The sequence below is a fragment of the Rattus norvegicus genome, chromosome 2 (genome assembly GCF_021556685.1).
Source record: "Rattus norvegicus strain SHRSP/BbbUtx chromosome 2, alternate assembly SHRSP_T2T, whole genome shotgun sequence".
In the NCBI taxonomy this organism is placed as follows: Eukaryota; Metazoa; Chordata; class Mammalia; order Rodentia; family Muridae; genus Rattus; species Rattus norvegicus.
In genome coordinates, this window is record NC_141535.1 from 39923861 (window position 1) to 39947725 (window position 23865).

Below are 23865 nucleotides of genomic sequence, written 5' to 3' on the forward strand. Positions count from 1 at the left end.
ACCTTCACTGATTACAAAAATCATTCCAAAACTGCATTTTATACTGATTACTTAATTAGTTGGCTCCAATCCACTACATACCCTCTTACTCAGTACTAAAGAATTTGCCTATTTTGTGTAAGGCCATGGACTTGATCCCCAGCACGTGCTGGAGCATGGGCGTGCGTCTTTGGTTGTAGTGCTGTTCCACTGATCTCAGTCTCCCCTTAAGGTAGACTGTTGCTTTCTTACACAGCACAATACCTGGCCTAAAAAAGTAGGATAAAGAGCTCTATCAACAAAACTATCTTCATAGGATAGTTAACATGTCAACTTAACACAGCTGCCAAGAGCCCAGGTATTGTTAAATAATATTTTAGGTATGCAGTGGAGTTGCTTTTAGATGGTATCAGTTTCTGAATCATGAGCTGGACGACTCGGAATGTCCCCTCTATATGTGTTAGGCCTTTGCCAACATACCAAACACCCAGAAAAATGCTATGTCAGGAAATTCATGCTCTATCTGCTTTCAGGTTAGGACTTAAGATTTTCTTTAAACCTGAAGGGACTAGAAAAACTACCAGTTCTCCTAAGTCTCCAACCTACAACTACAAACCAGAAATGCCTCAGCCTTTGTAACCAAATGAGCCAGATTCTTAAAATAAATATTTTTACAGTTGTTTACTGATTCTGTTTCTGGAGAGAACACTAATTTATAATAAGACATAGGTGAAGAAAACAGTTTTCTTCCTTTGCCCTAATTCATTCTCAAACAGTATAATAAAAATGTCAACAGACCAGAAAGATTAGCTTCCTCTCAATGAACTGTTCAAATAAACATAAAGGAAAAGCTGGAAAGTAAGTTAGCTACTAAAGTGAATATGTTACACTTTTCATTTGAACCTTTCTGGAAGGCTAATTATGTCCTGTAGCCCTGTGGACTATAATGTTTAGAACTATACAAGGCACAGAGTATAGGTTAGGAAGATTTATTACAGACTTCTGCAAGTACTCTAAGAAGCTAAAGTCATACAAGTGAGGTAACTTGTTTCTCCACTCTGTTCCTGTATGCCAAATACCACCCCTGGTAACAGCCTCCACCCAGGCCCAGGAATTCTGGGGAAGGAAAACAGCAGTGAGTGACAGGTTCTGGCAGGAACACCAGCCCTCATGTCCAGGTTTACTTTGAGTTTACATTTCATTCTTTACTTTATTTTACTTTCTCATTTCTACTGTGGGTTCCAGGGTTTCAGTGCAGGCTGTCAGGTTTGCACAGAAAATACTTTCTGCCTACTGAGCCATTTCACCAGCTATCCGATTAGATTTCCATGACAGTCTCCTAATTGGGTTGTTTTCCTTCTAAACCAAAGATTCGTTTTTTTTCCCCCATGCTGAACATAGCATAAGGAATAAGAACTTTCTTGTCTTCAAATATATTATTTATTGTCTTCTTATATATTATATATAAATAAACTATACAAAGACTATCTGAACATATCTTAAATATTGTATAATTACTTGCAAACCATGTCATACTATATAAAAATACTATTTACAGTCCTGGTATATTAAAATCTTATTGTTAACAATTCATGTTAACTTTAAAGGCAAATTCCTTACATGTACGAATGACTACTTATTTTTGTTTTATAGTCACAAAAAAGCTGGCATATTTCGACTTCACAATAATTCTTCAAAACCTAAATAACATGTAGACATTTTTATGTTACATGTTTATATAAAACAGCATTTGCAACTGCTTACAGTGTTTTCAACAATACATGATCTAAACAGCAATCTTCCCCATTTGCTAAAAATGGCTTTGTAAAAAGCAAAGAGAACAAGTTTGTGGCAGTAATAAGTCAAACAGCCTACAATCTCCTGAAACTTTGCTTAACATTGTAGGTAAATATCTTTATTAATATAACAGTAAGAGAATAGGTATTATTGGTATCAGGAACACCTCTCAACTCCAGCAGTGACATCACCTGCACATCTGTTGCCATGGCAATGGCCATACATTCCCAGCATATATTTGGTTCAGCTCCCACCTTCACAGTTCAAATAAAAGGCAGACTCTTTCTGCCCCCCTCCTCTTCTCTTTTTCTCTCTTCTCCCTCTCTTGCCCCCTCTTGTCTCCACCAGCCCCAATAAACCTCTTCCATATGGGATAGTATTGGTCTCGTGTGGTCTGTCCCAACTCAAGCCATGAGCCTAACACAACAGATATAATAAATGCTATGCACAAAAAGATACAATTAAAATTTTCAAGCTGATATTGGTATGACTGAGAGTATCAGTACTCTTAAGATTTATGCATTTTCATTTTATATGTAACTAGACTTTGCCTGCAGGTACATATATGCACCACGTGCAGGCATGATGCCCGTAAAGGTCAAAAGAAAGCGTTAGACCCCCTGGAACTGCAGTTGTAGATAGCGGTGAGCAGGGATGTGCATGTTAGAAACTGAACTCGAGACCTCTGTGAGAACAGGAAGTGGTCCTCAGCTGGTGACTCCATGCCTCCAGCTCAGCAGTACTATTTTGTTGATGTTTGTTTTGAGACAGGGTCTCACCATGCAGACCTGGTTGGACTGGGCATTACTATATAAATCAGACTGTCTTGAACTTAAAGACCTACATGCTGAGATTAAAGCACGTGCCACTGAGTAAGTCTGCTTACCTTTCCACATTCTCAACCCAACTTTGCCTAACTACTCACCAAAAAGAACATGATTTTAACTATTTCTTTTTGAAACTAGTCAATCACTTGAAAGGTACTATGGTATCCAGAAAGTACCATTTTAAGATGTTTTAATCACAAATACAAAGTAACTCATCCCGTTTTTCTCATAACTAGCTTGAAAGGGGAAACCTATTTAAAATGTCCTTAAAAAGAAATTTATGCTAAATTGCCTTTGGAATTTCTTCATTTGTAATGTTTTAAATGTATCCTCTGGCAATTTTACACATGTGTATAATGCATTTTGGTCAGATTTATTCCTATTCCCCTCTCCAACCCCTCCCCATTCCCTCTAGAACCTTCTTCTGCTCCTTTTTTTTTCATGTCTTATAAATATTTTTATTTTAATTTATTATGTGGATACAGGCAACTTCCTAGTGGCTACATTCCTATAGAAAAATAACTGCCTCTTCCTTGGCAGCCTTAACTGGCAAGAGCTCAATTAAAAAAGATTATTATCAACTCACAAGATGATGGTTATTATAAAAGAAGCTCAATTTGGGATATAACAAAATAAAGCTGGGCTTTTAGAAAATCAATAAATATTGTAAGCAAAATAATAAAATCCTTGGTGTGGTGCTGCTGGTAAGCTCAGTTCACAGCACCACATACAACCCCAGTACCACATAAAGCACGTATGAAGGGACACAGTGATAGCACCTGGGAGGGTGGGACAGGAAGATCAGAAGTTCAAGGTCAGTTTTGATCATGCATGTTCAGATCAGTTTGGGATACTTGAGACCTTGATTAAAGTAAAAAAAAACAAAAAACAAAAAACAAGGGCTGGAGAGATGGCTCAGCGGTTAAGAGCACTGACTGCTCTTCCAGAGGTCCTGAGTTCAATTCCCAGCAACCACATGGTGGCTGACAACCATCTGTAATGGGATCTGATGCCCTCTTCTGGTGTGTCTGAAGACAGCTACAGTGTAGTCATATAAATAAAAAAAAATCTTAAAAAAAAAAACTGTATAAAAGACGAAATTACAATCTTCATATTGCAAACTAAAAATAGTCGTGCAGCATTATTTAATTCTGTAAATCTAAGGAGGATTAATTAAATGATCCACCTACTCTTTGTAAGTTCTTGTTTCAGGGTCTTCTGTCATGACATCATGAAGGGCCTCCACTGAGATATTTATAATTCCACAAAATTTATCTTGGATAACACTAGAATAAAAGAAAACAATATAGATTAACCAGAGTATTTTAACACCATCTTTTTAAAAATCCAAATACTATCCTGAACATGTAAATTTAGTGCTGAAACGAAAAGAAAAAAGCCTTTACAGTATATTGAAGGGTAATATTTTCAAAACTGCACATAATGGTGGCAGTTTTTCCTTTGCAGCACTGTTGGATACTAGGCTGAGCACCAGGCAGGCTAACCCAGGCTAAGGAGATGAGTCAGTGGAGAATCCTCAGCGTCCACATAAAAAGGCAGTTTGTTACCACAGCTTTGAAGGTGGAGACAGGAGGGTCCCTTATCACATCCTGGTAGTGCAGAGAGCGATGGGGAGAGATACATTCTATTGCACACACACACACACACACACACACACACACACACACACACACACACACACACTCTCACAGGCATGCCAGACACACGCTGACTTTTACCATGTTTCTAATAGTCTTGTGTTAATTTTACAATAGGGACACAAAGTAAGTGCTGCAAAATCTCTGCCTTTCTGAAGACATTGTCAAGGGAAAAGAAAAACTGTGTTGTGGTGTGAAAGAAATATCGTTAAGACACTTGGCAAAAAATTGGACCCAGCATATAAAGAATTCAGAGCAATCTGTGGAATCAGCAGAAAACTAACTTCATTTGAAGTAGAAAAGGTTTGGAGGGGAAAATGTGAACAGGCAGGGCACCAAGAAAAGTATTCAGCCTTCACAGGAGTACCGGGAAAGATGGTGCACATAATCAGGCAACACAGAAACACAGACTGAATCACAGCACATTTTATTTAGTAAAACCAAGGAGATTGGCAGTGCTACGGCTCTGGAGCAATAAAAGGTCATGTGGGCCTCAGGCAGGAGCCATGAAAACACAGCATGGCAGCAGCGTATGCCTGTTGGAAGGCAAGGACAAGCTGCCCACACCACCCACAAGAAACTACACGGTGATGGCTTCTAAGAACAAGACCAAGGTTGTCCATAGAGTACATGAGTGCTCATGTGTATGCAGATGCACCCCCCCACATACCCAACAAACACGAGGAAGATGGATGACCACCAATACTACATGATGGTAAAAAACCTTACGAATTATTAACAAGAACTTAAAATGCTATATTCTCACTGGAAAATGCCAGCAATCCTACTTGCAGGTATTTACCTAAAATCCAAACGAGTGTTCTAAGATCTGTACAAATAGTTGTGATAGCTTTACTTTAACAGTCACAAACTGCAAACAACCCATAAATACCCATAACTAGTCAATGAATAAATCTCAGGCCCATGGAATTTATGCAACAGAATACACTCAGCAAAGAAAAAGAACTTTCCAGGTGACAGGATTGATTCTCTGAGGCATCATGGTAAAAGCAACAAGCCAGATTCAAAGGACTACATATTCTTGGACCATGTCTACAGAATGTTCAAAAGGTATGGCTACCCGAACATTTTGGATAATACAACTGCTTTCTTTCACGAGCATGGCAATGGTCGTGCGAAGGTGTAAATCTGTTAAAACTGTGTACTTTTGCTCTACATACGCCATAGCTTACATAACTGGTACTTCAAAAAAGAAAAGCAGCCATCTACCCCCACACAGTACCATTAAATTATACTATGGAAATTTCAAAGTAGCTGAATTAACTAATGCCTCCAGGATTACTTTTATCCCTACCAGGGGCTTGACAAGTCAGACTTCAATAACATGCATAACTTTTAAAAGGCTCAGCAAATGCACTGGGTGTGGTGATGATTACCGTAGTCCCAACAACAGGGAGGCAGAGGCAGGTGGGTCTCTGGAGTCCAAGGCCGATCTGGTTTACATATTAAATTTTGCACCCAAAGCTGCAAAGTGAGTCCCTGTCTTTAACAAAAAATAAAAAAAGGTTCAGCAAACAGCTCTAAGGTCAGTAGTCTGAGCCCCTTCTCACTATGTGCAGTCAGAAGCTTGTGTCTGTACATTGGCGTTTGTATTTTAGAGAACCAAATCACCAACTGGGCTAAGTCCCAACTGGTAGGAATCATTTTCATACATTCTTATTTGAGTAGAACATCTTATCTCACAAGGATGTATTTTATGCCCCCACAGTTCCTTTATCCTAGAATTCAAGAATATTTTCTAAAAACATTCATTCTACATTCTATTAGATAGGCTGAAAAAAAAAGTCAACATTTTCATTAGAAATTTAGCTACAAATTATATGATCTTCAGTTTCTTTGCCTGTAAATGAAGCCTAGATTTGGGTCTAAAGACAAAAGGTAGAAAGAAGGTGGAGCAAATCACCACAGAGCCATCATAGATACCAAGGCAAACAGAACCTGAAATTTCTTCTCAATACAATACTGACAGCATTGGAACAACCAGACAAACAACCCGCTCTCCCTTTCCAGGGATCCTGCCCATGGATCTATTTCAAGATTTCTAGGGAGCAAAATTAAAACTGCCTTCTCTACCAACATCAGCTCTAAGCATCAACCTCACTCCTGGGAAAACTGGAAAATTTGGAATCGATGTCAATGTTTTCTCAAAATATTAATTATGAATTTTCCTAACAGGTTTTTGTCAACCTCGATGTGACTGTGCTGTACTACGTGGCAAGAAGTATTGTTCTGCCGTATCTACCCCTCAAGTGCCAGAGCGGGGAAACAGATTCTACAGCCCAGGGTACGAAGGAACTAAAGCTGGCTTTGTATGAAGAGCTTACTCTAGGAGGAAGAACTGGAGAGTAGAAAGGAAACATTCGGTAATCAGTAAAAGAAGACAAGTTAGACAGTATAACTATCCCCAAACCACTCAGAGTTCTAAAAAGAATTCTCAGAAAGAAGCACCTTAATTGTTACTCATTAAGCAGTTTAAGGAAAGGGTTTCCAAATAACAGAGAAAACTACAAGTCTGAGTAGTGTGTACTTTCCTAGCATTCAGAATATTTTTTAGATAGTGACTATGTAGCCATCTTGAAACACTTATGTAGACCAGGTTGGTCTTGAACTCACAGATAACTGCCTACGCTTCCCAAGTGCTGGTATTACAGTGTGTACCATACTCCAGGCTTCAGAACATATATTTAAATAAGCTTGAAGACATTACAAATTCTTCTAATGCTACTGCTGCATAATGTATTCCTCCTAATGACCCAGCTGATAACATTTTATAATGAAGCTTTTAAAAAGATTTCCTTGGGGCTGGAGAGAGAGCTAGCTCAGCAGTTAGGCATGCATTGCTCTTGCCAAAGAGTGGGCTTTAGCCGACACCCACCTCACTCAGCTTATCGCACCTGTATGTCCAGGGGACCAGAAGCCCTTTCTTTGCTCCTGTGCATAGAGTCACACACACATAACACTTTCTTAACTCCTGGGCATAAAGAATCAATTTTTTATACTATTTTCTTTCCCCCCCCCTTTTTTTTTGGTATAATTTTTATTGGAATTTTTAAATTTACATTTCCTTTTTTTTTTTTTTTTTTTTTTTTGGTTCTTTTTTTCGGAGCTGGGGACCGAACCCAGGGCCTTGCGCTTCCTAGGCAAGCGCTCTACCACTGAGCTAAATCCCCAGCCCCTAAATTTACATTTCAAATGTTATTCCCTTTCCCGGTTTCCAGTCCACTAGCTAGAGTTAGGGCTGTGAATTTCTTAAAACATTTTCCATTTATTTATTTGGGGTGGAGTGCATACAGAAGTCAGAGCTGACAACTCAAAGGACTCAGGTTTTCTGCTTCCACCATGTGGGGTTTCAGAGATGAAACTCAGATCATTCCACTTAAAGGTGTCTTAACCTCCGGACCCAAAGGCGACTAAACATTTAAGATGGAAACAAAAGAAAGCCACAAACCAGAGTGAAATGAACGGGCTGGGAGGGAGAAAAGTGGGTAGGACTTCACTTAAAGATAACTGTGTTTGCCATTGTGCGCCTTTTGATGAAAACCATCCCATTCTATCCAGGAGCAGGGTTTTCCTTCTCAGGGCATCATCGCTGGCAGTCCTTCTGGAACACCCACTCCAACCTGATGCCAGAGGAGTTCTTAACCCTGCAACCTACCACTCATCACGAGTGAGAATCCATCTTAACCATGGAGGCCTAGAACCCTACAATCCCTCAAAAGACCACCGAAGATCTGTCTAGCAACTCACAGTAGCCCTACAGAAAGCAGCAGCCCAAGTTCTCCCTTTCTCCACACCTTCCACCATGAAGACTCCCAGGACTTCTCGCCCACGCAACAGGCAATTCACTCTCCTGAATTCAGTAAAAGATCTTCACTCATTGGACACACACCTGTGAGGCATCCTTCACGTTATGTTACTGTCCTTCGAATTTTTTAGAACTGTTCTGCTTAAGATCATATACAACTTAAATAAAAATCATGTATTATGGTTATTTTTATACCCCCATGGAATAATGTTATAGGTGTGAACACTCAATAAATAATCAAGGAAATTCATGATCCCAAATGCTGCAGACTTTATTTTTATTCTGGAGATTTCTTCTTATTTATTTCCTTTTAAAATTACAGTCATGGGGCTGGCAAGGTAGTTCAGCAAGTAACAATGCCAAGCCTGACAACCAGGTCAATCCGGAGACCATCATGGTAGAAGAGGAGAACTGAAGGCCACAAGTTGTCCTCTGACAGTCACAAAGGTACTATAGCACATGTGTGCACACACATACACAAATGTTTACAGAGAGACTTCAACAAAGAAATATAATCACTGTCATAAATAGCTGATATATAGATAAGAAACAGGCAACTGACTATACTAGGTATGCACCAGAACATGAAGAAGGAGTGATTCATGAATCTATCTGTGAAAATTTGGTTTTTTGTTTGTTTTTTTCATGTTTGTTTTTGTTAGGCATGAAACAGCTTTGGCCACGAAGCCAGGCATCAAGCTAGGATGACAAAGGCCTGCGTCTGCTCTGCCCTGACTGACATAAGAACAACATCAACCAGGTGTCTCTGCCCATTGTCGGGGGGGCTGGTTTTTTTAAAAAATACAAAGTTATTTTGATGTCAAGAAGACTGGAGAGTCAAAGTGAAACTGAAGGGGTCAGTTAGTGACCTCAGTTTGTTCTTTCTTTTAACTGTGCCTTTCACTTTCTTTTCTCATATACTTGATTCGGAAGGAATCATGAAAACAACTGACAACCCATCAAAAGCACATGTTAGGACTTACATCCAGGGCCTCAAGTCTGCTGGGCTTGAGGGCCTCCGCCACTGACCTAAGCCCCACCCTCCACACGGGCCATTTAAAACAATGGCTTGTACTGAGCAGGCATCTTCAGCTCTCCCTCCCTTCTGCTGGACCCACCGCTATGCAGTCGACCTACCTCAGGTCAAAGCACGTTGGGGAAAAACTGCGTGTGAGTACTTACAGACTTAATTATTCCAGTCACTAATGTGGGGTATAACTTACTCAGGATTTATCCTGTTGTAGATGTCTTTAAGTCACTGCAAGATAATGCAGTGTAAAAGGAGGGGTGTGGAAGGCTTCTGCAATTCCACCATTTTATAAACGGGGCTTGAGCATCTGTAGATTTTATCCAAAGTATCCCCTGTGGATACTAAGGTACTTGTTGTCTGCTAACCAACTCTGTAAGAGCACAAGGATTACATGAAGGCACAAAAGCCTGAAACCAGCAAATAAAAGGCTATTTGATCACATAAACTAAATCTATACAAGTTCCGTTTATTCCTTTTACTTTTCCTAAAATGCACATGAAGAAAACTAGTTTTAAATTGTTAATATTTCCTGGAGGCTTATAAAAATGAGATTATGGACGGATTGCATAGCCTAATGAAAAGTGATTTTTTCCCCCTTCCTTTTGAAAACTCAGTAATGTACAAAAATCAACTTTTTCTCTTTGTTCATTTGATTTCAAAAAAGCTAGTTTAAAATTATTTCTCCTATATCACCATGACCTCAAGCAAGAGATGCTCAGAAAACACAATGTCCTTAGAAAGCTAACCAAGCACTTAACCCAGAGATGGAAGGACAGAACGTCCAATGCTTGCTTGGTTAAGGCGAACGGGGCCGGGCACCCGTCAGCGCCCTTTCCTTGACTTTTCCTTTAGTGAGCACTCTACACTGGCCAAGCACAAGAGAGCACAATCTTCATTTTTCTCTCTATTAAGTGATGATTTTACAAGTTCTCAATCTATCTTCACCCTCCTGTCCTAGGAGGGAACAAGGAGGAACAACCTTGGACATTTTCAATACAATTTTATAAGTCAAAATTGATGCTGTACAAAATTTTCATCGTAGCTGAAGAAAAAATCAGAACTCTAAACACTTTAAAATTATCTCTAATCTAAGCAGGTCTTAATCATACCAATCACAAATCACACCTACTTAATAAAGGAAACCATCCTCGAATTATTAGTTTGGAAGGGCAAGGTAATTTAAGAAAGAAACAAGCGATTAAAACCTAAAAGCAACAACCAGACAAGATATTCTCAACTGTACTTCTTGCCTTATACAACAACTTAACAAGGGTAAACAAGTAACAGATGTTTGTTGAAAGAGTTCAAGGAAGCAAGAAAGCCACAGTCAACAGTTCTATCCCCACAGTTCTATCTCCACACGAACTATGGCAGTACTGATGTTTACACTGAAAGTTTCCCTTACATACTTTCTAAATATAGCTTGTAAATATTTTTGTCCTCTAAATAGAAACACAATCCTTTCTATATAGTAATTCTCAGCACAAACATGAGATAGCATATAAAGAAATTTGGTTTGGGAAATGCCTGCCAAAAACGGCAAAACATTCACAATTCAAAGTTTATTAAATCACTTTAAAATATTTATTTTTATGCATATAGATGCTTTGCCTATGCGTTGTATCTGTATATCCCTGTAAGCCTGGTGCCTGTGAAGGCCATACCAGAGTGTTAGATCATTTGGAACTGAAGTTACAGCCAGTTGTGACCAATCACGTGGGTGCTGGAAATTGAACCCAGGACCTCCGGGAGAGCAACCCATGTCCTTAACCTCAAAGCAACCAATCCAGCTCCACAATTCACTATCTTAAAGCAAACCTAACATTCCATGATTAAAAGTCAACTCAGCTATTAATGATAAGGACACTGATGCCAACAATTGGTAAGAAACTACCTGTCAATAAAACACAAAAAAGAAACCTTAAAGTTACCAAAAACAAACAAACAAACAAACAAACAAATGAGGCTTGATGGCTTGGGGTGTGTGTGCGTGAAACAGTTAACAAAATGGGATAGATCTGGGATTTGGTCTGAATATGACCAAAATACATTGTATAAAATTCTCCAAAACAAATCAAAAAAACAAACAAACAAACAAAAAAAACCACAAAAACACACAAAAAACAAAACAAAAAAATTAATAAAAATGTAGGGGAAAAATGAACAAAAAACCAGTAACCTTGACAGTTAAAAAAATTTAGCAAGAAACCTAAAATTCTGATTTGGGATAAGAGGAAAAACCATTTCTCTAAAGTATTCTTTTCATAATTTTATGTGTATGAGTGCTTGCCTGTATGTATGGGCGCCATGTGCGTGCCTCCTGCCTTAAGAGGTCAGAGGAGAACAGTCAATCTCCTGAAACTGGTGTTACAAATGACTAGGAGCCACCATAAATGTGTTGGGGCCCTCTACAAGAAGAACAAGTGCTCTTGTCCACCAAGCTATCTTTCTGACCCTAGTTTTAAATTATTTAAAAATATTCATATGGTAGCTGGCATGCTGGAACATGCTGGCCTTTAATTCCAGCCCTGGGGAGGCAAAGCTGAGTGCATCTCTGAGAGTGCAGGGTTAGACTGATCTGCATATGGTTTTGGGCTAGCCAGGGCTTACAGAGTGAGAGACCCTGTCAAAAATTTGACTATGTTGCTACATGTATAATCTAGCCAAAAAGGCCATCTAGGCCTGCTATCTAGGTGGGCTCCATGACAAAATCCCTCCACTGTACTCCCGGCAGACTTTCACAGGAGCTTTGCCAAACTTTCTCAAGGCATGAGAATCTTAACTGAACCCACATCCTCTCCCCTATCTGCTCTTGGTGACCTCGCAATCATGTCAAACTCTACGAATCCTCACTTTTCTGAGCAAAGGTAAAACCCAAAACAAATGGGAAAAGTAAAACCAGGCTCTCCTAAATTTCCTTCCACAAATAAAGGCAGGCTTTATCACATCAGAATCAAGCCAGAAATCAGGGTTTTCAGTGCTACCTTTTCTCCTCATTTACTCTTCTCCAAACCAACTCAGCACTGATGATTCCACCACATTTATCTCTGGATAGTCCTATACTGAAGCTGTGCCATGGCCAATTCCGTCTCCCCACCTGACCTCTCAAACACGGAAACTTCCTTCATTGCTTCTGTAATTCATCCTCTCTAGCACACATGGGAGGGATTTTGTCTCGGTTTTTGAGACAAACTCTTGAGTGACCCAAGCCAGCCTTCAAGTGAATGTAGCAGAGAATACCTTTAATCTTTGATCCATTTGCCTCCACCCTCCTGAACCCTGGACTCTCAGATAAGCTTCATCACACTTGATTTCAGAATATTCTTTTGAAAAATCTGAATGTTATCTTTCTCCTGCTTTAAAGCAAACATTTGTATCTTTAATAACTTTCCTCTACGGTTAAATCCCCAGGCTCCAGGCAGTATTTTTGCCAGTCCTCTTCTTCCCTTGTCCATCCTCACAGGTCTCGTCCACAGACTTCTTTCTCCAGGGCTATCTGGGGAATTCTGCAAAGTTCGTTCTGTTTACAATGAGAATAAACCTGTGAGTGGAGCCATGCTGGAAGGGAGGTCAGGAGGCTTTCATAAGCAAGGGGTCACTGAGGAGAGAGGAGTTTTAAAAGCCAAAGCGTGTCTCAAAGAATATTTATTCATTTAGTTATGTTATTATGTATATAAAGAAGTATACCCATATAAAATTAAGCTTAGAAAAAATGACTGCCATAGAAAATTATCTGGCAAAAAGAACAAGTTTTCCAAAGACACAACAAAGAGCAGACTGAGGTTTATGTCCATGTACTGGCAACTCAACAGAGGGGGAGGAAGGGAGGAGAGAGAAGGGAGGAAATCACAACCCCGCCCACCCCTAACCAAGAAACTTATTAAGGTACCCCATTGTTGAAAATGATATCCCATTGAAAGTATTGTATCCAGGCTGGGAATCACTATACACTTTTAATTCCAGTGCTTATGAGGGAGGCAGCAGCAGTCGGATATCTGTGAGCTCCAGGCCACCATGGTCTACAGAGTTCCAAGACAACCAGAGCTACACTATCAAACCATGTCTCTCAAAAAAAAAAAAAAAAAAAAAAAGTGAGCACCTGCTGACAAAGCACAAATTGAATACTTCATGAAAACAAATGTGATCAATTATAACTCCATGTATAGGTTGTCAGTAATGGAACTAAAGTTTTCTGGTTGAATCTCAGTCAATTATGTTACAAACAAAAATACATATAAAATGGTTGGGTTTTTTTTTTTTTTAACCTTCCTTAATCTTTTATGTCCTAGCACTGGAGTCTTTAAGCGTGGGGCTTTTAAGATAAAAGTAAAGACCCAATCATAGGGATTTTTCTAGACTTCAAATATACAGTCATACTTTTTTTTAAATGTCGTTTAAGACAGGATTCCAGTTTTAGGATGAAGAAACTTCTACTTTTTACAATACACACTTCTGAACTGTTTGCATTTTCTTCTATTAAATGTACCTTTGGCTATTAAATGCAAACAACTGGAATGGAAGGGATTTTGAGGACTTGACAAAAGAATCATTAATTAGAAATGCATCAACGGGAAAAATTCTTTTCAGTCATAAATAATGTAAGGAAAAAAGAGTGTTTTGTTTTGTTTTTTAATAGGATCACTTTCCCTCACCCTGAAATCATAAACTAAGCCTAGGCCTGAAGTCGGAAAACTCCGGTGTGGGTGTAGAAGAAATTACTATTAATGCGTTCTCTTAGAAGTGAAATGCCCTGCATATGGGGAGCAGGACTACCTCGGGCATCCGTCCTCACCATCCCCCCAGTTTGAGACAGGATCTCTGGTTATTTTCCATCGCTTCTTCGGGCTAGGTGCCCTAGAAGCTTACAGGGTTTCTCTTATCTCTATTCCCATCTTGCACAGGACCTCAGAGACGGCGGCCACTTTCACTTTAGCAAGTTCCAAGGATTCAAACCCGCATCCTGAAGCTTGCAGAGCAAGTCCTTTTCCCCAGTGAGCGTCTCTCAGTCCTGTCACCACTTCCAGGGCATCTTAAACTAACTCCTCAGATCCTTCTCATTTTCTCTCAGATATCTTTATGCAGTGATTCTCAACACATGGTCTCCTGACCAGCACGATCAGCAAACTTGTGAGATGGAAAATCAAGACAGGTGTGTTGGCATACATTGTTAATCTCAACACTTTGCCAACCTGGTCTACATAGAAAGACTATACCTTAAAACAAAACCTGAAAACTTAACAGACCTGTCCCACATCCACTCACTCACCCACTTGGGTGGTAGAAATGGAGCAGGGGTTAAGAAAACTTCTGGGTGAATCTGAGTTTGAGGCATTGTACAATGTAGAGTTTTCTTATAGTCTTAAGGCATTATACCGTTCTTATAAGGATTCCCATTTTATAAAAGAGGCTAAAAATTATTACTTGGTTAAGCACCTTAGAATGCTTTAAAACAATATCATGTGGGTAGTATTAACTTTTAATAAAGTATGAAAATTGGTTCACAAAGAAGAACAAACTTGTTGATCATCTATTTGTGGTTCAGGTCACTATTAACTATCACAAATGTTTATTATTTATTAAACTATTGTTTAATATTATGTGTATATAACCTCAAACATGTACTAATATAGAAAATCTCTGCATTACTTGATTTCCACTAGTAAATGTTTGTATTAAAGAGTCTAAAAGCCTGAGTCCTAATCTTTCTCGCTTAGTTGTTTTGGTAGCGTGTGTTTTTTCACTTTCAATGTGTTAGATGATGAACATGAAACAGCTTTACCAAATAAACCCTGATCCTGAACTTCTGCTTGCCAGGTATTTACATAGGGATATCAACTGTACATGAACCTAAAACTCTATTAATTCAAAATTGATCATCTTGGCCCATCCACCTCAACATTATTTCTTAGCTTCCAGAATGTAGTACAGAATCGCCTATGGCAAAAGCATAACATTTTTTAGTTCCCCTCAATCAATTACCAAATCAGCTCATTTGACCTGACGGTAACTATCCATCCTGCCCACTATGATACCAGCATCTCTCACCAGGGTTAATAGTTCTGCTTCTTAGTTAATGTTGTTCCCTCCGTAAAGAGTAAATTTTTTCTATAAGAGGGTGAATTACATAGTATCTCTCCAGTGGTTAAATTCCTCAAGGCTTCCTGTGGCTCTCAGAATAAAGCATAAAATTATAATAGCCTTTAACCACTTACTTCTCTATCTATATAGTTGCAAAGCTTTTCAGGACTTTGAGTCCTTTCTTGTTCATTATCTTTCTAACATGCTAATCTTTCCAACAACTCTCTTTACTGGGTTAACCTGTTTCCTGATAGAGTGTTTTGTTGATGCTGCTGTCTTAGTTTTGACACGTGGCCTCACTACATAACCCTGGCAGGCCTAGAACTCACAGAATGTACTTCCCTCTGTCTCTCGAGCACCAAGAGTTGTGTGCTTCTAGGCACAGAATGATAGTTTTAATGCTTATTTTTTCATAAAGTTAGCCTTCATCACCACATATATTCAAAAGTGCTTCCGAGAACAGCACTTAGCATACTGCATACTAATTGTGTGTCTTCTTCTAGGTTCAAGTTCAAGCAAGAATAGGAACCACATCTAATTTTTGAACATTATAATCCTAGTGCCTAGGCAACAACAAAGCATAAAATAAAAAGCTTCAGCTCAAGTCCAAAAGAGTTAAAACATGTCATACGCCGTGAGAATCTTGAAAAATCAGTTAAACTTTCTCCCTATTTTTCCTTCTGTGTAATTTAATATAGATAGGACAACCTTACAAAGACATTAGAAATAAACATAATTTGTGACATATTTAACATGATGTTCAATACCCAGAAAGCTGACTACTTATCTTGGTACAATATCAAAGAAGATATATGCAGAACAAATACACTTTATTCAAATTACTAATAAACACTTTAACAATCCTAACATAATTCTTTGAGAAGGATTAAGTTTTAAGGCCACATGGCACTACGGAATTTTTTAGTCAATATTTAATTGAGTCATAAAGCAGAATGTTCAAAGAGAATAACTTGTGCCCCATTTTCAGGAACAATTTGTTTATCAAGTCCAATCTGTTGTAAGCCAGGACTTTCCAGAGAATCCGGAGAGGTGTGACAAACTGAGGCAGCTACATTGTACCTTGCTGATTGATAAAAGCTGTAATACTCAAGTCTATTTTCCACTGAGTCTTCTAGTGCCTTTAGTTTTTGTTTAAACTGAATAACTTTGTAGATCAAAAAAATGATTAAAATACAAGCTAAGATGAAAAAAGCTAGCAAAAAGTCAAACGCCTCATTCACCTTCTCAACTTCTTGGGTACAAATCAGAGATGTTTTTCCTGACACAGAAGAGTCATCAATTGGTAGAGCAGCATTTTTTTCCGGGCTCAAGGTAACAGAAGTGAGCTGTATCTGCACAGGCACCACTGCAGTCTTCTCCAGTGCATTACCAAGTGTACTCTCTTGAAAAGATCTACTGGCCGGGGAAGTTCGGATCGGTTCCCAGACGGTATTGCTCTCCGGCACAGTGCTTTCCAAAGGTTTCCCACTTGTGGTTACTTTATGCCAGGCCATCATTAGTGCAGTGGTCTTGTGACGAATAGGAAGAAATTTTACAGCCCACGGTCTGGATATATTGGTTGAAGGTAAAGGCAATTTGTAATGTCAGTCCATTTAATATAACATAATGCTCTGCCACACATGGATAGGGGATTCTGAAAACAGATGTTTACAGCAATGGCTGACCAGGCTAGCCACTCTTGAAGACCCAAAAGTTTGTATTCACAAAATTGGAATTTGCCTGAAGAGGAGTCAATGAAGACAATAGCTTAGGTACCCTTGGATGTAATTCTGTAAGATTATTAAATGACAGATTAAGGATTTTCAAAGATGTTCCCATAGGTTCAAATGTATTATTATCAATGTTAAGATTCTTGGTTCTAATTTACAATAAATTGCATAACAAGCTAAATGTATCAGGTTTAAATATTCGAGATAATTATCAGTTAAAATCAAATATTTAAGATTGTTAATTTACTAAGCCTAATCCTAGTAACATTTATAATCTTTACATGCTTTAGGAGGGAATACTTTACATTGATAACTCTTTACATCAATTAACTCATTGAAAACACAAAAGGCTATCATGTTTCAAAGGGTAACATAAAGGCAGTCTCAAGATTTATAAGAACATTTAATTTACTTTTGTTAAAATAATACTTTCTAGATACAAATAATCAAGGGGTATAAGACAATGAAAGTCTGAGCTCTATATCCTTAAGTTTTTATTGTTCAATAAGTCAAGAATTTGGGAACAACTGTACCAACTATGTCACCTACAGTGGTGAGTCCTCTGTAAGTGTACACATTTACAAATCATCAAACAATTTTCCTCAGAACAAAAGACACCCAGTTAGACCTCAAATACAAATCATGAAGATCTCACCGCCCCTTAAATACTTCAGGCAGTAAGCAGTTTATAAAACTGTTTAGAGATAGAAAATACAAATGGCTTAACTAAACAAAGCCTTTAAGATATTCACACATGATAGTTACCCAAATAGAATTCTACAAAACAAGTAACTAATCCACTTTCACTTACATGAGACGTTTCATTATTCTCAATCAGATACAGAAAAACTGGGCTTTATGAAAATTCTAAGGAATGTGAAAGGACTGGGTTAGTCTGCCTTTCACGAAGAGCTGGTAAGAATACAAATATCCCAGTATTCCTTTAAACAATAATGTTATTTTTCAAAAAGCAGGTAGCAACACAGAAATAAACACAAGCAAGGAAGAGAAAATAAAAGTCCACATGTAACCGAATATAATTTTTTCCCCACATCAGAACTGACTCCAAAGACAAAACATATCAGAAAGGTCTTAAAACGAAAGTATCAAAATACTGAAACTTCAATAATCCATTTAAAGTAGGGTAAGCCAAAACCGTATTAACACATACTATAGGTGACAGTATGCTATGGTGAACATTTGGAACAGAACTGCTAACACAGCTATGAAATCAATTCTTTAGCAAAGATAATTCAAACTGAAAAATGTTTGCTAAGATAAACTATAAGAATTGACTCTGACACATAACGTGAGGATAACGATTTTTGGATACATGCCCTATAATCTATATTGCGCCTAATATCAAACAACAATTTTATGAAAATATGAACAGAAAAAGCAAGCTGTAGTTTTCCACAAAATTCATTTTGGTTAAATGACTATGCTTAAATAATCTTACCAAGAATAAGGAAATCATATCATCATGGCTTTTAGGCTTTTGTTTTAACTCTGCAGAGCACCGGTCCTTAACTCAGCTCTTTCTGGGCTACTGCTGACCTCCAGCACTCCACCTTTTTTTAATTTTAAAGTCCTAGCTTGTGCAGGAAACGCCACTCTTCACACTGGTTCCTCTACAGCCAATGTGTAAAACAGGGGTTGCCATGGATACAGGAAACTGAGAGACAGGAAGCAAGTTTATCTGTGCTTCAAAAGTATTGTTGAAAGGAAATCTCAGGAAAGCATTTTTTTCAGAATGCATTCAATTTTCCTAATATATACCACATAAGTAGTTCCTATAACTCGAAAGAGGATTTTAAAGCCAAATGCCTGAAAACTTGAGGTCTTCAAAAATCTAAGTAAGAAGTCTCTAGCTATCAACATACACATTGTCTTTGTGTGTGCATGCATGCATGCATGTGCATATGGAGGTCAGAAACTGACACCAGTGTTCTCTTGTTTGTTAAGCTAGGTTCTCACACTGAGTCTGAGCTCACCGCCAGCTCCAGTCAGTCTCTACTCCCCAGAGACAGGATCACAGGCTTATATCACTGCGGCTGGATTTTTAAGGTAGATGCTGAGGACCTGAGCTCAGGGCCTCATGCTTGTAAGACACATTACTAACAGAGATGCTCCTGCTCAACAACACAATCACTAAATAAAAAAGCAAACTGAAATACAAGTATATGAAATAATGTGATCTTCATAACAATGTTTAAGAAAGGGCCTCGCCATGCAATCATGGCCAGCCTGGAACCCTCTATACATAGAAGCCAGCTTTGCCTTGAACTCATAAGAGACCTGCCTGACTCTGCCTCCTGAGTCTGGAATTAAAGACACATGCTACCATATCAAGAATTTTTAAGTGCATTGACATATTTATTTTCAAACATGTATTGAAGATTGATTCATTTAAACACCGTACATAAAGTCAACTAATAATTTAAAATAATGAACAAAATACTGATACAATATTAGGATATTTTGTTTAAATTTTTAAAAATATTTTTTGTATACAAAATACCGATTACTATCAATTAGTTGCTGAAAAATTAAGCCATATGCCCTGGGTTGGAAAATAATATAAAGTTCCTTACCAAATTATTAACCTAAGTTTATCTTTGTATAAAACGTTAGGGAGAAGAGACTGGGGAGACGACTAAGTAGCGCTTACTATGCAAGCGTGAACACCTGAGTGTCAAAAAACCTGATGTGGCTCCATACACTCAAAAGCCAGGGTTAGGAAGGCAGAGACAGAAGGACAGCTTGCTGGACAGCCATCCTAACTAAATCAGTGAGAGACCCTACCTTGAAAAAAGAAGTGGAGAAAAACTGAGGAAGACACCCAAAGTCCAAAGTTGAACTCTGGCTTTCAAACACATGTGCAAATGCACACACATACACACAGAGGAGGAGAAAGGGAGGGAGGGAGACTGAGTGAGTTGGGGGAGAGTAAAAGAGGTTCCTGAATTAGTTTTCACACTACATGAATGTCTGAATTACTTTGAATACTTTAGCATGATAAGCAATCTGAATCAATGTAATTTTTTATTTAAATAAAGATTTAGGGGCCAGTCTGTCAGCTCAGTAAGTAAAAGTACTTGGCATACAAGCCTGGTGATCCCAGCATCATGTAAAGAAGGCAGATGTAGTGGCATGCATCTGTAATCTAATCCCTTCTATACTGACATCAGAGATGAGAACAAGAGAACCATCCAGAAGCTTTCAAGAAAGGTAGCTTGTAGTATACAGCATGGCAGGAAAAGAGAGAGAGAGAGAGACAGAGAGAGAGAGAGAGAGAGAGAGAGAGAGAGAGAGAGAGAGAGAGAGAGACCCTGTTTCAACAAGGGGAAAGGAGAGAACCAACTCTCAAAAGTTGTCTTGTCACAGAAAAACACACATGGTATGCACTCATTGATGAGTGGCTATTAGCCCAAATGCTTGAATTACACTAGATGCACAGAACACATGAAACTCAAGACGGATGATCAAAATGTGAATGCTTCACTCCTTCTTTAAAAGGGGGAACAAGAATACCCTTGGCAGGGAATAGGAAGGCAAAGTTTAGAAGAGAGGCTGAAGGAACGCCCATTCAGAGCCTACCCCTCATGTGGCCAATAGATATACAGCCACCCAATTAGACAAATGGATGAAGCAAAGAAGTGCAGGCCGACAGGAACCGGATGTAGATCTCTCCTGAGAGACACAGCCAGAATACAGCAAATACAGAGGCGAATGCCAGCAGCCTAGATGGGGAGGGGAAGGCCATATAGAAGGAGAAGGGGAGGGGCTAGGTGGATGTTGGTCTGGAAACTGGGAAGGGGAATAAAAATTGAAATGTAAATAAGAAATATTCAAGTTAATACAGATAAAAAAAAAGTTGTCTTGTATCTTCAATATATGTGCCATCCACATACACATATCACATATGCCCCAACATACAAGTAAGTAAATAAATAAAATAGGTTTATAGCTGAATAATTATACATATTATTTAGCTATTGATTTCTGACTTTTACTAATTTTTTTAGTATGACCAGTAATATACAAAGTGGGAACAAGCACTATGCACACAATTTTCAAATAAATCATAGAAGTCAAAGAGGAAAGAGTTAAAGGACGAGTCTATTAAATTGAAAATAAAGGGAAGACACACAAGACAAGAGCAGAGCAACACGAGGGATTCCTCCTCCCCCGCAGCCCATCTATTTCAACTGTTTCTAGGCTTAGCTACTAATTTCAGAGGGAGGTTGTCACTTGGTAAGTCTACAAAATTCTGTCTCAGTAAGTATAAATAATCTTTATAAAACTGCATAAAACTATTGCATTCTACCAAAAGAAATCTGTTCTTAATGTTAAATTTTTTCCTAAATAGCAACATACTCCTTTTAACAATAAAAATATAACTGCCAAGTGAAGACTTTAAACAAAATGCCCACAGAAAGAAAACAATTGTCTGTGTCTATACAAACTGATTTAAATTCAGCTAGAACAGAGGAACCGATAGATTAGGGGCAGGAAGATGGCATAGCAGGTAAAGGTACCCACTTCTTGGCTGACTCAGCTCAGCTCAGCTCAGCTCACAGGACCTATCTGTAGAAGGCGAGACCTGGCTCCCAAGTTGTCTTCTCACGTCTAACACCTCCCATGGCACACACACTGGCGCACAAAGTAAATAAACTTAATTCATAAAAACTAACAGAACACACTATGCCTCTCAACTGCCAAGTCCACCACTATTATTTGTATACACAGGTACTGAGTAGTTAACTGTTTCTGTGAAAATGACGCTGCACGCATCAGCAAGAGTTGAGGATGTGGAAATACACGACACTCCCTAATTCAAGAACAAGTTTCTGTTGGTAGAATACAATAATTATTTTCACACATGAACATAAAAGGAATGTATTTTCCATTCTGAACAATGAAGACAGGAGTATAAACTGTAATAAATAATACATAATAAATATAGTAGGTACTGCAGCATCTACAAAAACAAAAACTTTTCAATAGCTCCTTAACAATTAACATATGCAAAGAATGTACCAAATTCTTAGATGAACTGTTTCCCTATCAGCATCAGTGCTTTAAGTGAGATTAGGCTCACTTCATAGTTAAAGAGACAGATATAAAGAAGTTAAATAACTCATTCACAGTGAAAAGGTGATAGAAGATCTGAACAGGAGCATCAAGATTTATAAACAACGGAGTATATATGTTTATATATGATTTCCATGTCATTCAAAATAGACCAGTAAACAACAACCAATCAAATATAAGCCAGAAACTTTTTTATCAAGTAAGCTTCCCCAGGGGAGGGACAGCTTTGCAGAATCACTTGAAACCTGCTTCTACTACCAAACATGGATCATGAATCTCCACAGAGAATGTTGAGAGGTGGATGGCTCTCAGAAGTGGCACCTAGTGGCAGGTGATGAGGTCATAAAGGACACCGCCCTTGGAAGGGATTAATATAGTTCTTTCGGGATACCACTTAGTCCATGAGTGAGGTGCTATAAAAATCAAGAGCTAGGAGTGTAGCCCAGTGTTAGAACACTTACCTAGCAGGTTTCAGCCTCAAATAAGGACAGGAAGAAAAAAAAAATAAAACAAAAACCAAAAACAAAGTAACGAGAGGTGAATCTTGCCTCAAAACCTTTCTCTTAGATGTAAGGATTTATGGACAAAATACTACAAAAGATTTATTTTACTTCAAAAGATGAAAATGGGGGAATATCTTCAAGTACATTATATATTTACATGAAAATGGCCTTAGAGCTTCTGTATAATTTAAAAAGCAAAATAATTACAATTTTTTAAAGGTAGAGTTAAGTCTACTATGATGAATATCCACTTAGGAACAATCATGTTAATTCCACCAAAACTCCTGAGGCAGGAGATCAAGGAGGGTCTACACGAACTTGAACCTCTAGCCTCCTACACTGTGAATCAGACCCTGTTTCTTTTTATAAAGCATCTATCCTTGGTGCCTTTTCCAAAACTATACAAAAAAAGTAACTCTTTGAAACCTACTTTTCTACCTTACAATATTACAAGTCTAATGTATTTTTTAAAAAAATCACCAAAAACATCTAGATGTGGTGGTACACACTTGAATTCCAGCAGTCAAAAACCAGAAGTGCAGAAAATTTTTTCACAAAGCATTTTTTCCAGGAAAGCAAGACATACATTTTGCTGCTTTACTGATCCCTGTTTAAATCAATCAATGAGCTTACATTAACCACTCCCCAATGGGACACACTTGAAGCTAAAACAAATAAAATTCAAAATTCATATGTCATATGTCTATGTGAAACTCTTAAAAACACACATACTAAATGGATTGCCAGTTTAGAGTGGATACCAAAGGATTACTATCATTTGTTTCTTCAGAGTATGGTTTGCTTAACCTATGAGTTTTAAGAAAAATCCCTTTGAAAACATGAAAATAAGACATAAGTAAATAAGCCTATACATTATTTTCATTAAAAAATCAGCTGAGGGAACTACTACCCTCTGTGCATATGTACTATAAGCCTTTTAAAGGCAGAGGAATTCAAACTGAACATTCAGAATTTGTAAAGTATTTTAGCTATGAAACTGTTAAAACAGAAAGGAAATTATACTGAACAGCTGCAAAAAAATTAGTAGGCTCGTGGCATTAATTTATCATTAGGTAATGAGTCTCTGGAAAAATCCCTAAAATATAAAGATCATCATATACTGACGTCATCTTCCTCACAGTCTCAGTCTGTAGAGACGCCTTTATGTCTTTAAAATTCAATCTAAAGTTGTGTGTACTGGAGAGGAGGGGTGGGAGTGGGGGTCCTTGCAGAGTGGCTGCAGCAAGAAAGATGGAAAGAAAGGTACTCGCCATCTACAGGTGGTGACCTGAGAACTCCCCGTGTGTGTTCGCCCTGAAGCTGTGGCTCAGGAGGCATGC

The 23865-nt window shown here is 38.3% G+C and overlaps 2 protein-coding genes across 2 annotated transcripts in view; both read right to left on the bottom strand.

The window, feature by feature from the left end:
• Window positions 1–23865, bottom strand: part of Ipo11 (importin 11) — a 178681-nt gene that overhangs the window by 30347 nt on the left and 124469 nt on the right. Inside the window, 1 exon segment of the mRNA NM_001447235.1 lies at window positions 3794–3889. Within this exon segment, the coding sequence (NP_001434164.1) occupies window positions 3794–3889 (96 nt within the window).
• Lrrc70 (leucine rich repeat containing 70) lies at window positions 15867–18472 on the bottom strand. The gene is made up of 2 exons (NM_001399812.1): window positions 18385–18472; window positions 15867–16985 (listed from the first exon to the last, which is right to left on the bottom strand). Exon 2 carries the CDS (start codon window positions 16710–16712, stop codon window positions 16137–16139), a length of 576 nt encoding a protein of 191 aa, NP_001386741.1. The 5' UTR covers window positions 16713–16985; window positions 18385–18472; the 3' UTR covers window positions 15867–16136.

Excerpts from the sequence above, each read along its gene's own strand:
- Lrrc70 (NM_001399812.1), bottom strand. The coding sequence starts at position 16,712 with ATGATGGCCTGGCATAAAGTAACCACAAGTGGGAAACCTTTGGAAAGC.